The 14,859-nt window shown below is 40.8% G+C and overlaps 1 protein-coding gene across 1 annotated transcript; it reads left to right on the top strand.

Moving 5' to 3' along the window:
* The first annotated feature begins 541 nt into the window (after nt 1-541).
* On the top strand, nt 542-1,825 carry LOC113359554. The gene has a single exon (XM_026603167.1). The coding sequence runs from the start codon at nt 542-544 to the stop codon at nt 1,823-1,825; it is 1,284 nt and encodes a 427-aa protein (XP_026458952.1).
* The last annotated feature ends 13,034 nt before the right edge of the window (nt 1,826-14,859 follow it).

Here is a 14,859-nt window from a genome sequence, read left to right as displayed (position 1 = left end):
TGTACGAGCATGACGCAAGTAAGACAGCTTTTCGAACTCCTCTCGGAAATTTTTATTATACTGTTATGCCGGCGCAACATATCAACGCGCTATGACGGCAATCTTCCATGACATGATGCATAAGCAAGTCGAAGACTACATGGATGATATAGTAGTCAAATTAAAAGCTCGGACAGATCATACATGAGTCCTACGGCAAGTGTTTGAAAGATGTCGTTAATACAAATTGAAGATGAATCCTTTGAAATGCGCTTTTGGCGTTTCTTCGGGCAAATTTCTGGGATTCCAGGTAACTGCTGAGGGGATCAAGGTGGACCCATCCAAGACTCAAGCTATCCTCACGATGCCGCCACCACAAATTGTGAAGGAAATCCAAAGCTTCATGGGCAAGGTGAACTACATTCAACGTTTCATACCTGGTTTAACCCAGCTTGTTGTTTCATTTACCCCCTTGCTGAAGAAAGGAGCAAGTTTCATTTGGAACGCAGTACAACAGGAAGCGTTTCGAAAGATTCAGAGAATATTGTCATCTCCAACCGTCATGAAGTATCCATTCCAAGGAATACCGCCATGTCTCTACAACGCTTTCAGTGATACCGCCGTCGGGGCTTTGCTCGCTCAAGAAGATGACGAGGGAATCAAGTATCCTATATACTATTTCAGCCGAATATTGAGAGATGCTGAACTCAGATACCCCAAGGCGGAGAAGGCGTGCTTAGCACTAATTCATTCCATTCAAAAATTCAGACATTACTTGTTATCCAACAAAGTGGTACTCATATCTAAATTCGATCCTGCAAAATTTTTGCTTTCAAAACCAGTCCTGATGGGAAGGTCAGCTAAGTGGATTCTACAAATGTCAGAGTTAGACATAACGTGTACATCGCCTAGAGCTATCAAGGGGCAAGCAGTTGCAGATTTACTAGCAGCATTCCCGGGGGAAGGCACTACTGCACTACGTGAGGATCTTCCGGGAGAAGTTCCAGACATCTCCGTTATCGAAGAAGAAGCGTGGATGTTATATTTTGACGGCTCTGCCACTCCTAGCAATAACACTGTAGGGGCAGGCGTAGTCCTAGTATCTCCAATCGGTGAAATCTTCTCGCACACCTTCAAGATAGACTTTCAATGCACTAACAATTCAGCAGAGTATGAAGCATTCCTCATAGGACTGTCGTTAGCCAAGCAAGCAGGGGCCACACGTCTGGAAATAAGAGGTGACTCTAAGATACTAGTTAATCATATGAATGGAGTATATGCATCGAAGGAGGTAACACTAGCTCCATACCGATCAGAAGCGCAGAGGTTACTAAACTACTTTGCTGATGCAACCATAACCCATGTAGGCCGCAGCAACAACAGACACGCCGATTGTTTAGCCACGCTAGCTTCCAAATTACAGTTTGAAGGTTTAGAAGAAACCTTGACGGTGAAGAGGAGAACGGTAGAGTCAACGTGGCTTTCGCAATACAAGGACACTGGAAACTGCGATTGGCGGAATTCGATCATTCAGGAGCTTAGCAGCTCGCTTTCTCAAGGAAAGGTCAGTCTCAAAACCTTGCGGAGCTTATTCATACTTCATGGCATGCTATATCATCAAAACCCGGATAGCTCCCTATCAAGATGTCTTGGAGATGATGAAGCACAGCTGCAGCTTAATCGTGTTCACGATGAAATTTGTGGACAAATGTTGGTGGTAACACTCTATCGACGTCTTCAACGCTTGGGATATTACTGGCCAGAAATGGAGACTCAATCTCGGCTACTCCAAAAGTCTTGTTCAAATTGTCAAGCGCCGCCAACCAGCTGGAGGTTTTCAGCGTAAGTCACGCTGGGGACTGGAGAGAGCCGTATATAAGCTATCTCCGCGACAGAGTAATTCCTGTTAATCAAAAGGAGGTTGTCAAGATAAAACAGAGGGCTAAGCGATTCGTATTTCACGAAGGGATCCTATATCGCAAAAGCTTTGGAGGCGATCTGTTACGGTGCCTGGCTGAGGTAGAGATTCCTATTATGTTGAAGAAAATGCACGAAGGGGAACATCAAGGGAAGAGGAAACTGTTTCTCCAGATACACGAGAAATATTATTGGCTAACCATGGAGGATGATGCAGCTGCATTTGTTCAAATCTTCCACAAATGTCAAATTCATGGGAACCTTGTTCACGCACCTTCCACTCCTTTACACTCGATAAGCATCCCATGGCCATTTTATAGCTGGGAACTCGACATTATTGGGAAGATCAATCTGCCGTCATCGAAGCAACATGAGTATATCATAACCGCGACAGAATACTTCACCAAATGGGTTGAAGCTATTCCTCTACGGGGAACTACGAGAGCAACGATTGCAGCTTTCATTAAGGAGAACATCATCGTCGTTTTGGCGTGCCTAAGCATATTATCACTGATAGCGACACCCCCTTTGCCAACAAACAGGTACGGGAGTTGATTGAAGAATATGGAATTAAACAAGTCTTATTCACCATCCACTATCCTCAAGGGAATGGACAGGCTGAGAGCACCAACAAAACGTTGATTCGGATTCTCAGTCGAACAGTACATGACAATCCCAGAGAGTGGCACGAACAATTGTCGATGGCGTTATGGGCGTACCGGACGGCACCTAGAAGTTCCATTGTGGTTTCTCCATATTCACTTGTTTACGGTGCGGATGCGATCCTCCCAGCAGAAATCAAGATCCCATCATCCAGGATTACAGCAGCAAGTGGGGTCCACTGGAACGAGGCTGAAGCGTCTAACTCCAAAATCGCTGAATTAGACACTTTGGATTCCAGAAGAAGCAAGGCTGAGGAATGTACTCAGGTGTACAAAAATAGGATCTCCAGGGCATATGACAAGACTGTGAAGCCACGAGTTTTTAAAGTAGGAGATTTAGTCTTGAAGACAGCCAAGCACATCCAGCAAGACATGTCTGCACCGAAGTTCTCTCCGAAATGGGAAGGTCCCTACGTGGTTACCAAGTCTTACAATACCGGCTACTATAAAATCATTAAGGTGGATGGAGGCAAGTTAGAAGCAGTCATTAACGGAATATGGCTCAAGGCATACCATGCTTGATCATTGTCCCGCTACTGTCCCATGACATGATAATACAAGCATTTTTCATTACATATTTGAATTATCAATTTATTCAGAAACGTTAATGAAAAGACCTCATCCATCTACCAAAAACTAATGCAATTCATTTCTCAAGAATGTTAAAAAAAATTGACAATAAAGAAGTGTGGCTTAGAAGAGGCCATCCAGCAGATTGTAGTACCTTGAGAGCATCATCTTCAGCCTAGTTTGATACCTCTCCGTCCTATCCTTCAAGTTTTGAACTGCCTGCTCTACCTTCTCTGATTCCGCATCCAGGGCCTTCTCCTCCTCCAAGATAGCTTTTGCAGCAGGAACTACATTCACAAGGATACCAGATCGATCAACCTTGATGATGTCAAGACGCTGCCGCAACTAGCCCACGTTGAACTCCATGGATTCGAAGGTGGATACCATGTTCTCCCATTTTTCAAGATTTGATTCAGCAACGTTGCGAATGGAGATGTTCTCCATCTCAGCAATCATGGGAAGAAGGCAGTTTACCGTAGTGACCAAAGCAGATGAACAGTGCCGAACTACATTCCTGGTTGCGATGTGGCCATACTTTCTCCACACCTTTGTGTATAAAGGCACAAACTCCTTCCGCACTAAGAATCCACCGACAGCCCTTTAGCTGGAAGATAGGCATTTCATGCGGATATCGAATAAAAAACCCGCGTTGGGGTATTCATAAGATGAGATACCCTGATCAGCATCTTCAAGGTCCGCTGGGGTAGGCGTGTTTGAATTTGAAGGAAGAGGACTAGTTAAGTCATCATCGTCGATAACCATCACACATGTTCCAGTAGGGTATCTCTGCAAAAAAGGGAGGATTATTCGCCTGATCAGGAAGAACAAGTAACTGTTCGGAAAAGAAAAGGAAAAAGAGGAACGAAGAACGAACCGGTACGATCTTCTTAACTCGAAGAACGTAAGCAGGGGATTCATCATGGAGCACAGGTTCACACTGAGATGCAGTTCGTGCACGCTTAACAGAAGACCCTGGATGATATGAAGAAGACGACATACTGTTGTTTGACATGATAGAGTTTCTTCAAGAAAATCCTATCCCAAAACGTAAAAGTGGTTCAAGATCCCTACGCATACATATATGTCGACGAAACCCTAAAGGAAGACTAAAAGCGGTTGCGGCGAAGTCTACACGACGGATAAGGATTCAACATCAACCAAGTAGTGCTTTCTTCCAAACCCTAATCAAGATCGGAAAAGACCGTTGGGTATCTAAAAGGAACGGCTCAACCAGCTCCGGGACGTTTGGGGCATATGACGGTGTTCGCCTATGCGGTACATATGTATTTACTTTAGCCTAATCGTTCTAGTATTTGAACTGTCACCATCTCTTGCCTACCCCACAATAATGCAACCATTATGCGCTAGGCATGGGACTTAATGTTGATGGTGGATTTTTGTTCAAGGCTAAAATTGTAAAAGCCAAATTTAATACGCTGACATCCTGCAGAGGGTAAAGCTATTTGATAAGTGATGAATACCTCTTCGCTTTATTAATTCACCTAGAATGGAGCATGTAGCAACAATCCCAAATATTCTGTGAATTAAACACACAAAATTCATCCATGTTTGAGCATGTAGCAACAATCCCAAATATTCTGTGAATTAAATACACAAAATTCTCCAGGTTGGAGCATGTAGCAACAATCCCAAATATCTTGTGAATTTTTAGCATTATTTATAATGCATGATTTGCCTAGTATTTCCCGTGTTGTTCCCGCAAAACTCTCATTATTGGTGCGGCATGACGACTGAGCATTGCTCTTAGCAGAGTAACACGAATCTCCAAGTGCCAATGGTGAGGCATGCACGAAATACCCGTACAGGATACATCTCTCGGTGTGTTATACTATACCGATTGAGCATATTTAATTTCCTAAGTGAAATCTAGACTGTCCATATCAGTCTCAGAAACAATCACTGCCACGCAGGTTGACCGCATGATTTAACTAGCCTAGACGAACCCTAGGAGGAGCAGGTTATCACCGTGACGACCACCAGCGGGCCTGTTTGTGCCCTATCCAGTCGAACATCACACTCTTCTTCTCAGCGTGCCAAAACACCAACCCAAAATAGGGTGGTCACGCTTCTTTGGAAGAAGCTCGAATGAGCAAGACTGCTTAAGGAAGTCTAAATGTGATCATGATCGTCCAACTTCACTAGCCTGATTGGACGGCTTAGATCGCACCATGAAAGATGGAGGAGGCGCTAGCACGCACATTAGAGGGCCCACTCTATCCATGCTCGATCGGTTTTCTCACGACAAAGCCATGGATCAATGAACGTTTGCTCCAAACATGGCTGGCGTGATGCTTTAAAAGGTCGCGGAAGTTCCACTAGTGTCTTAAAACAATCACAACCATCCAACTTCGCCAGCATGTTTGGATGGCTTAGATTGCGCCTAAGACCATTGGAGAAGTGCACACACGTTCACTGTCGGCTCAATATGGGCCCCACATGATCGACCTCTCCAAAGGAGAAGCCTAACCTGCAAAACCGATTAGCCAAAACCATGCGTGCGCGACTGTTTTAAATCCCTAATTAGGGTTTGCGGCATGTTACATGTGTCGTTAATCAATCACGAGCGTCCATCTTCGCCAGCTTGGATGAAGGGTGCAGGAATAGACTAAGGAAGTCCAGAGAGTATCAACATGATCATTGTGGGACCGTCTATCTCTATGTCTGACCGACAAAGACAAGCCATGGTTGGATGCCTCGATTCGTGTGCCTTGAAGGTGGCATGCCGCGCCCCTTTAAGAATCCTTTGCGACATAGGATTCCTGTCGAAATTTGATCTCGGACACTCCTCTTTACCGGTCAAATTGAGTGGCCTAGATCGCACCTTCATGAGACAGTGAGGTACAGACATGTACACCGGCAAGCCGTCTACATGCATGCCCGGTCGGTCCTGCCAAAAGCGCCTCCCATGCTTGGTTTCGACCAAGCTGGAGAGTGATGCTTGCGCACCTCTTCAAAACCCTAAAACTTCATCAACGGTCGCAGATGAGCGTCATATATCATCTCGTCCGTCCAACTCTACCAGCTTGGTTAGGCAGCCCAGGCTAGGAGTTAAATGGTCAATAAGGTGTCATGGTGATTACTATCCGTCACTCTACCACATCATGTGATTAGCCAAGGGAGGGATTGCCTGTGCAGCTTCCAAACTATCAATCGAAGATAGCTGAGCATGCATTTGTTTTAAGACGCTTAATCCGCGACTTACTCCGTTAAGCCTGTTATAATTTTGAAAGTGGTAGTAAAAGTTCGTTGCTCGGACTTGTAAAGATTTAAAAATAAAAATATATACACAGTATTTGTCACAATGGGCGAGAGTTACTGGGACTAAAGATTCGGCCATTTTTCATTTTCAAGTGGTTCAGAATTTAATTCTAGGCGATTATAGTTCAAAACAAAACAAATCTTAACTCTAGTTTATTGCCAAGATAGATTTTATAAAATATTACTTGTATTTCTTAAGCATGACATATCAAAAATCCCTAGGACTAAGCATAAACCATCAAATGAAATCACAAATAATTAATTAAAATCTTAATTCAATTAAAATTGGTGCAAAAAGTAAATATAGAATTAAATAAAATTACCCCAAGTATGAAGTTTGGCCTCCTCCGTCGTCCCAGTGTTGGGTTTTAACTCATCATAGTAAAAATGCTCTCAAAATAATTATTTATTGCTCAAAAAGTTGTTTACAAATGATAAAAAAGAGTAAAACAATTGAACAGAAAAATCGCAACATAAATAACTGTTGCAAAGGCGCTGTTCAGTTGTTACAAAAAGAACGATAAATGATAACTGCTGTTGTACGAAGAACTACGACCCACGCGTGTGCGTCTTAGACACTGTTGATAAATGACTGCTTCTGCGAGTCCGTTCTTCGTGTTCTTCATCTTCATCAATGGCAGCAGCAGCAGCAGAGAGAAATCATGGTTCTCGATCTGCAGCGTTCCTTCTCTCCTCCCAACTCTCGACAACCATTCTAGTAGGCCCAAAGATCATATTTATACTCAAAGACACGCTGAAATCCCTCGCCATAACTCCAAATAATTTGTCTTTACTCGGCAGTGAATAACATTATTTTTGAATATTTTCTTACCAGATTTAGAATTTCACACGTAAACTTTGATCCTGCACGCTCTATTAAGCCTTATACATGCCTCATAAGTCATCCAACTCCTCCAAAACACTTCCATGCACAACCAAAACACACACAACACCGTGTACAGGTCGTGTTCACTCCGTGTAGCTCTGTTTTGAGCTCGAGAATTAAATCGATATTTCCAGCCAATTCCGATCAAATTCAACACCCAAACTATCTTTCTTAGACTAAATCACATCTTTCTGCCAAAATTCAGCCATTGAATCGACCTACCACTACTTCATTTCTTCGATCGAAAATTCTCCTGAACTGTGAACATTTTCCCGCCAATTTTCAGTTTTCAAATTGTTGAAGAAGGTGCCCCTTATCCTGGACTGGGGTGCGAATAGCAGATGCTTTGGGGGTGACCTAGGGGTGCCCCTTAGTAATTAGGTTACCCCTTATCCAAACTTGGGAGTCCGAATAACACGTGTCCTCCGGGTGCCAAAATCAACTTTTCGAGCCGAATTTTCTTAAAATATTTATTTCCAAAAAAATACCTACAAATACATAAAATAACAAAATTAGTACAAAATCGAGTGCCAACAATATATAGTATTGAGAACAAATTGGACACAAAAATGTGTCTATCAAATACCCCCAAACTTATTATTTGCTAGTCCTCGAGCAAAATTTATTCTTGAAAAGTGACCGAGTTAATCTCGGGTGGGTTTATCAGAGGTGTACCCACAAAAAAAACCAATACTCCAGACCCTAGCTATCTACGAAAAATCTTGGAAAGCACTAAAGAACCTCCTTGGTTGGCATACTTATTAATTACATGAGGAAGTACCCTGACGCGAAATTCCAATTGCTGTATACGAGTTTGCACTCAAGCATACTAAAATTCATATAAGTGACAGAGCTCTATAAGATAGTTTCACGATGGACATCATACTCGGAGTCAGACTAATCACATGAAAAGATTAAGAAGATGGAAAGAAAAATGTAGATGGTTGAAAAGCGAACGGTGTTTCCCATATCTGTCTGAAGGCCTCTGCCAAGGTGAACCTAACCTAAATGACTGAGATACCGGTCTGACTAATATTAACACACTGGCATATACAAGGGAACCAGTGGTCAATAACTTAAATCTAGATCAACAAACTGGCAAATACAAGGGAACCAACAGTTGACTACACATAACAATAACCATTTTTTTTTTATTTTTTTTAACTTAACGGCATGAATAGATCTTTTGGATCCAAGCGCTTGCTTCTTGTCAGCAGATTACACGATAGTTCCCACGGGTCCTGCATTCCACGCTTGCTTAGGCGACGGAAACAGGGAGAACACACGCATATTGCTATCCAAGTGTTAATACTTATTCCGATTGGTTTAACTGGTCCGGTCTATTTTATTTATTTATTTTATTTTTTGAAAAGGTAACTCAGTCACTCTATTTCACCCTAGAAAAGGTAACAACTTGAATCGTGTGCCCCACCAAATCACTTGAAATAAAAGAAAACTAAAAATAGAAAGTGAAAAGGACTCGACGAGATATGGCGAAACTACCATGTTAATTCTAACACCTGAGCTCTGTGCTTTTATGAATAGACTCTATAGATGTTTCCATCTAGTCAGATTGGTTCCTCAGCTCCTAAAACAAAAATGTTTCCATCCACTTAGATTGGTTAGTGCTATCCTTAATAGGCGTAAATTTCTAGGCTCTGGAGTTTATTTATTGCAACTAAAAAGTTTCTCCCATACCCCCAAACTTAAATCTAACATTGTCCTCAATGTTCTAAAGATATAATTAAAAACATGAACAAGGAGAAACGGTTACTATTTGAAGTAAAAGAGTTAAGGAAGGATATTACCGTGTTGCGTGAGATTGGGTTACCTCCCAAGAAGTGCTAAGTTTAAAGTCTTCAGCCAGACTTAGGAAAGGATTAGTCAACTCGAACCATAAAGTAACAGTCGAAATAACTGCGGGTCTTCAAAACGAAAAAGAGCTGACCAAAGGAAACTACCATAACCCAAGAAAGTGAACAAGAATAACATGTCCTTATCTAGTTTCCTGATTAAGATACCTATGTCCCACTGTGGTTCAGGTTCAGGTTCTATGAAAGGATCTTGATAGAAAATTTTCATTGGATGCACTTCCTCATAGCTAAGATCCAACAGTTCAGGTTTAAAAGTCTGGAAAAACTCAATTAAAAATAATAACAACCTGAATAAATGGGGATCCTTAAAGTCAATCAGATTTGACTTACACAGCTGACCACAAAGAGAGTGGTGGTCTTCCTTAAACAGATGTGTCGACCCTAATCTCCTAAAGTAATTAGGTTTAGTCTCAAAACTTAATAATTGACACATCTGAAATTTATATGTTCCCACAATTGGAAGAAAACTATTTGGTGGGAAAACAAAGTCAATCTGGTGATCATAGCCTGGGCAAACCACATCAACCAGAGAATGGGTTTCTAACGACTGAACTCCTTCATGGACAACATTAGGCTCGGGAAAACGAGTATGAAGGTAATCTTGTAAAATGGTCGAGGCACAGATATCAAGTCCTAAGTGTAGGGACTTTCTGAGAGTTAAAGGTAACGCACTAGGGAAGTGATAATCACCCCCGAACTTAGAGTTTTCAGTGTCTTTAGATAAATCTCTAATTATTTCTTGAATTTCCGTATCTTCAGAGTCCTTAAAATATTCAAGAGATTCTTCTAAGTTATTATCAGGTAGTGCATCTTTACTCATATCTACGGGTCTATCTTCTTCTTCCAAGACTATTGTTTCTAAGTCGCTAGACTCTAAAACAGTATTTTCGAAATGAACCCGTTCCTCTAAACCACTATCGGCTTCGTAAACAGGAAATACTACATCGTCTAAAACGGTGGTATCCCTAATCAAATCCTCGTCCTTTTGAATAGGTGAATAATCATAAAAATTATTTGGATTTCAACTAGAAATAATATAATCACTATACAGCTCAATTGGATTACTAGAATCCTGATCACTATGCCTACATATTTCAGATTCTTCATTACTGCTATCCTCATCATCATAGTACGAAAATGATTGAACCTTATCTAAATAAGTAGTGTCTTTTATTCTAACCTCGTCCTCTAAATTAGGCAAATATTCATTATTGATATCAAGGGTAAAATTAGAAACACTATTTTGGAAATTTAGATTATTTCGAGCAAGTCTTTCGTTCGTCTCAGCCATCAACTTGAGGGATTCCTCTATAGAAAGTTCTCTTTCGTCAAAAACTAAGTTATTCATTTATGCTAACTTACGTGTCGACTCTTCTAATTTCCTGAGAGACTCTTCTAGAGAAGGAATAGGAACTGAAGGATCATAAAAAGGACTACTTTTCAATAGTTTGATTGTATCCTCTAGAGACGAAGAACTAGTACTATAATCTTCTTGCTCGTAAGACTGATGCATGTGTGGATAGTAATTGGGCTCACCAGGGTATGAACCATATCCTTCCAAAGGATGGCGTTCCCAACCACTATTCCCAACATGGTCATAAAAATGATGATGTCCATATTCAAATTCAGGTCGATACTCATTGTATTGGCTTCTATCATACCAGTTCGACATTCTTAATTGCAAGGGAATTCTACACAACCACAAACAAGGCCGACTCGACTCCACCAAAACAAACCTAAAGATTTCTAGCAAACAAAAAGCATGATGGCTCCACTTAGATTGTTTTCTAGACCAGCTTTTATTCCTTCGAAAAGGAATTCGTTACAATTTGAGCACACCCCTCTGGAATCAATCCGAGCTAATGTAAGTTGAATTGAGGCGAGGGAAGCTTAGTAGAGCTTTGATACCCAAGGCCTCACCGCATTAGGCGGCGCAGTCACGCATTCAACTCACAGAAACCATCATGAACTTTGAAGTGTGCTTAAAGAGCAACCAATATTTTTCGAACGAGTTTCCTATTAAGCTCGTTACCCTATCGGTCTCGTTCTATTCCAAATTTTAAAGCTTAGGTTCGCGTTCGGTTTTGTTTTCCTAAGGCGGGCAAGAAGGAAACGCTGATGAAATCCGAGTCCTTATCTTGATTTGGCCAGGCCTTGCCCTTTACTAGGAATTTAAAAACAGTCCGGTTCGTCCTCAAACAATTATCACCTTAAGGCAGACAGTAACTCGCTTACAGGAGATTCGCGAGTGTTTCGATGGACTTACCTCCCGTACCAGACGGGCGATGAACCGTTGTCGTCGACTCGGGCCACGACTCCTATGCCGTGTGCGAACCCGAGGGGCCGAGACGATATAGTAATCGTCGTCCTTCCCTGCACACAGTTTATATAATATATATATTTTTTTTAATAATAATACCCTTCCGTAGGGTCAAAAAAAATAAAGTCCAATTGTTTAAAGTCCAAAGTCCAAAATAAATAAAAAAAAAATTATAGTTTTCCTCACACACTCTAAGAAAAAAATTAAAAATTAAATCCTAAAATTGTCCTTTTTTTCTTCTCTTTTCGCTTTAAGCTTTTTCCTCTCCAAGTCCTTAGTGCTCCACTTCGAACCTGTAAATCAAAGAAAAAAGACAAAGTAAAAAGGAACAAATAATAAAAAAAAAATAAACCTATATACAAGTCCGCGTCGGCGGCGCCATTTTGTTGTAATTTTGAAAGTGGTAGTAAAAGTTCGTTGCTCGGACTTGTAAAGATTTAAAAATAAAAATATATACACAATATTTGTCACAATGGGCGAGAGTTACTGGGACTAAAGAATCGGCCATTTTTCATTTTCAAGTGGTTCAGAATTTAATTCTAGGCGATTATAGTTCAAAACAAAACAAATCTTAACTCTAGTTTATTGCCAAGATAGATTTTATAAAATATTACTTGTATTTCTTAAGCATGGCATATCAAAAATCCCTAGGACTAAGCATAAACCATCAAATGAAATCACAAATAATTAATTAAAATCTTAATTCAATTAAAATTGGTGCAAAAAGTAAATATAGAATTAAATAAAATTACCCCAAGTATGAAGTTTGACCTCCTCCGTCGTCCCAGTGTTGGGTTTTAACTCATCATAGTAAAAATTCTCTCAAAATAATTATTTATTGCTCAAAAAGTTGTTTACAAATGATAAAAAAGAGTAAAACAATTGAACAGAAAAATCGCAACAGAAATAACTGTTGCAAAGGCGCTGTTCAGTTGTTACAAAAAGAACGATAAATGATAACTGCTGTTGTACGAAGAACTACGACCCACGAGTGTGCGTCTTAGAAACTGTTGATAAACGACTGCTTCTGCGAGTCCGTTCTTCGTGTTCTTCATCTTCATCAATGGCAGCAGCAGCAGCAGAGAGAAATCATGGTTCTCGATCTGCAGCGTTCCTTCTCTCCTCCCAACTCTCGACAACCATTCTAGTAGGCCCAAAGATCATATTTATACTCAAAGACACGCTGAAATCCCTCGCCATAACTCCAAATAATTCGTCTTTACTCGGCAGTGAATAACATTATTTTTGAATATTTTCTTACCAGATTTAGAATTTCACACGTAAACTTTGATCCTGCACGCTCTATTAAGCCTTATACATGCCTCATAAGTCATCCAACTCCTCCAAAACACTTCCATGCACAACCAAAACACACACAACACCGTGTACAGGTCGTGTTCACTCCGTGTAGCTCTGTTTTGAGCTCGAGAATTAAATCGATATTTCCAGCCAATTCCGATCAAATTCGACACCCAAACTATCTTCCTTAGACTAAATCATATCTTTCTGCCAAAATTCAGCCATTGAATCGACCTACCACTACTTCATTTCTTCGATCGAAAATTCTCCTGAACTGTGAACATTTTCCCGCCAATTTTCAGTTTTCAAATTGTTGAAGAAGGTGCCCCTTATCCTGGACTGGGGTGCGAATAGCAGATGCTTTGGGGGTGACCTGGGGGTGCCCCTTAGTAATTAGGTTACCCCTTATCCAAACTTGGGAGTCCGAATAACACGTGTCCTCCGGGTGCCAAAATCAACTTTTCGAGCCGAATTTTCTTAAAATATTTATTTCCAAAAAAATACCTACAAATACATAAAATAACAAAATTAGTACAAAATCGAGTGCCAACAATATATAGTATTGAGAACAAATTGGACACAAAAATGTGTCTATCAAAGCCTTAAAACAACGATGCTTCATACACATTGATTATATTCTATGCATTACATGGATAGAGTATACATGATATTTCATGAATATCGATTTCCTAAATAACTCAGTTATTTAACCTAACATCGTATGCTACTCTCTGTGGGTCCCACGATCCACTCATTCGAGACATCAAGCATGTCACAAACTGGGGGATACTTACTGGGGTATTGGTCTGGCGGTTTACAGCGTGCAGCGTGCAACGCGCCCTTACAAGAACGTGTCAGGAAGACATGGACGGTTAGCGATGATGGGAGAAGTGGGCCAAGACGTGATCTTGCAATCACTCACACACGACCCCACTACTTCATCACTCCACTTCTTTCACTTCCTACAAGAGACGAGGTTTGTGCTTTATGACTTGTATAAATAGGTCCATCACCTATTTCCAAACAACACACACAGAGACAGGCACAGAAAACCAAGTGTTGTCATCCATATCCAGAAAAACACCAGAACTGATAGCTTACATCATTGCAAGCCAATTCATCTTTCTGATACAAGTCATAAACAGCCAACATCTTCACAATCTCAACACCTTCTTTGCTTCCCTCCCTAAGATCAACCCCATCTCCTTCACTTTGTGACCGAAGCAAGTCTGGAACGGCCATTTCTTGGTTTAGGACAAAATTATATAGATTGATCTCTCGAATAAGAAAGCACTCTCGTGCAGTGCATTTGTTTAGGGTTTAGACTCGTTTCTCATCCACACACCCAAATTTACCAAAAACCACAGAAACAGTTTTCACCCATAAACAACCTTGTTTCAGATTCCTTTTTCTGGAGTGAGAATCCAAAAGGGATATTTTCCTTCCCTTTAATGGGGGATTTTATGTTTTCCCCTGAAAAAAATACTTATTTTGCATTACCCCCTTTAAAATGCTAATTGGTGAAGCCCCCTTTCGGTTATAACTTCCGCAACCACCCTGTTAAACGGCCACATGTGAAACCCCCTTGAGGTGATAATGACCATAAAAAAATCCACTTAGTCGACTTCACCTCACTTGTTTGATTCCCCCACCTTTATAATACGGAGATGGGTAAAATACCTAGGGTTTGAGTGTTTTTCCTCTTTGAATTCAGATTTTTGTTGATGTTTTTACAACAATTAGCCTCTCTCAACAACTAACAGGGGGTTAGTCGTGGGAGAGTTCGAGAGATTTTAATGTATTTAGGTTTTCTCCTGTTAGTCCTGAGGGAGTTTGAGGGAGTCTCTCCAAATCTCCGTTAGTCGTGGGGGAGTTTAGAGGAGTCTCCTAAACTTTCTAGAAAACACCTGTTAGTCGCTGGGGAGTTTAAAAAAAGCTCTTGAACTCCCTGTTAGTCATAAAACCCTACAATACTAGGGAGTTGGTTTCTTTGGGGAGTTCGAAGGAGTTTTTAGTGTATTTTGGTCTCACAACAAATCTCTCAAAATAGTAGAGATTTGGGAAGGAGTTTGG

The sequence above is a fragment of the Papaver somniferum genome, chromosome 3 (genome assembly GCF_003573695.1).
Source record: "Papaver somniferum cultivar HN1 chromosome 3, ASM357369v1, whole genome shotgun sequence".
NCBI lineage: Eukaryota > Viridiplantae > Streptophyta > Magnoliopsida > Ranunculales > Papaveraceae > Papaver > Papaver somniferum.
Note: the sequence above shows the minus strand (reverse complement) of the source record. Positions and strands in the feature narration are given on the sequence as shown.

Coding starts and splice junctions, on each gene's coding strand:
- LOC113359554 (XM_026603167.1), top strand. CDS start 542: ATGAAGTATCCATTCCAAGGAATACCGCCATGTCTCTACAACGCTTTC.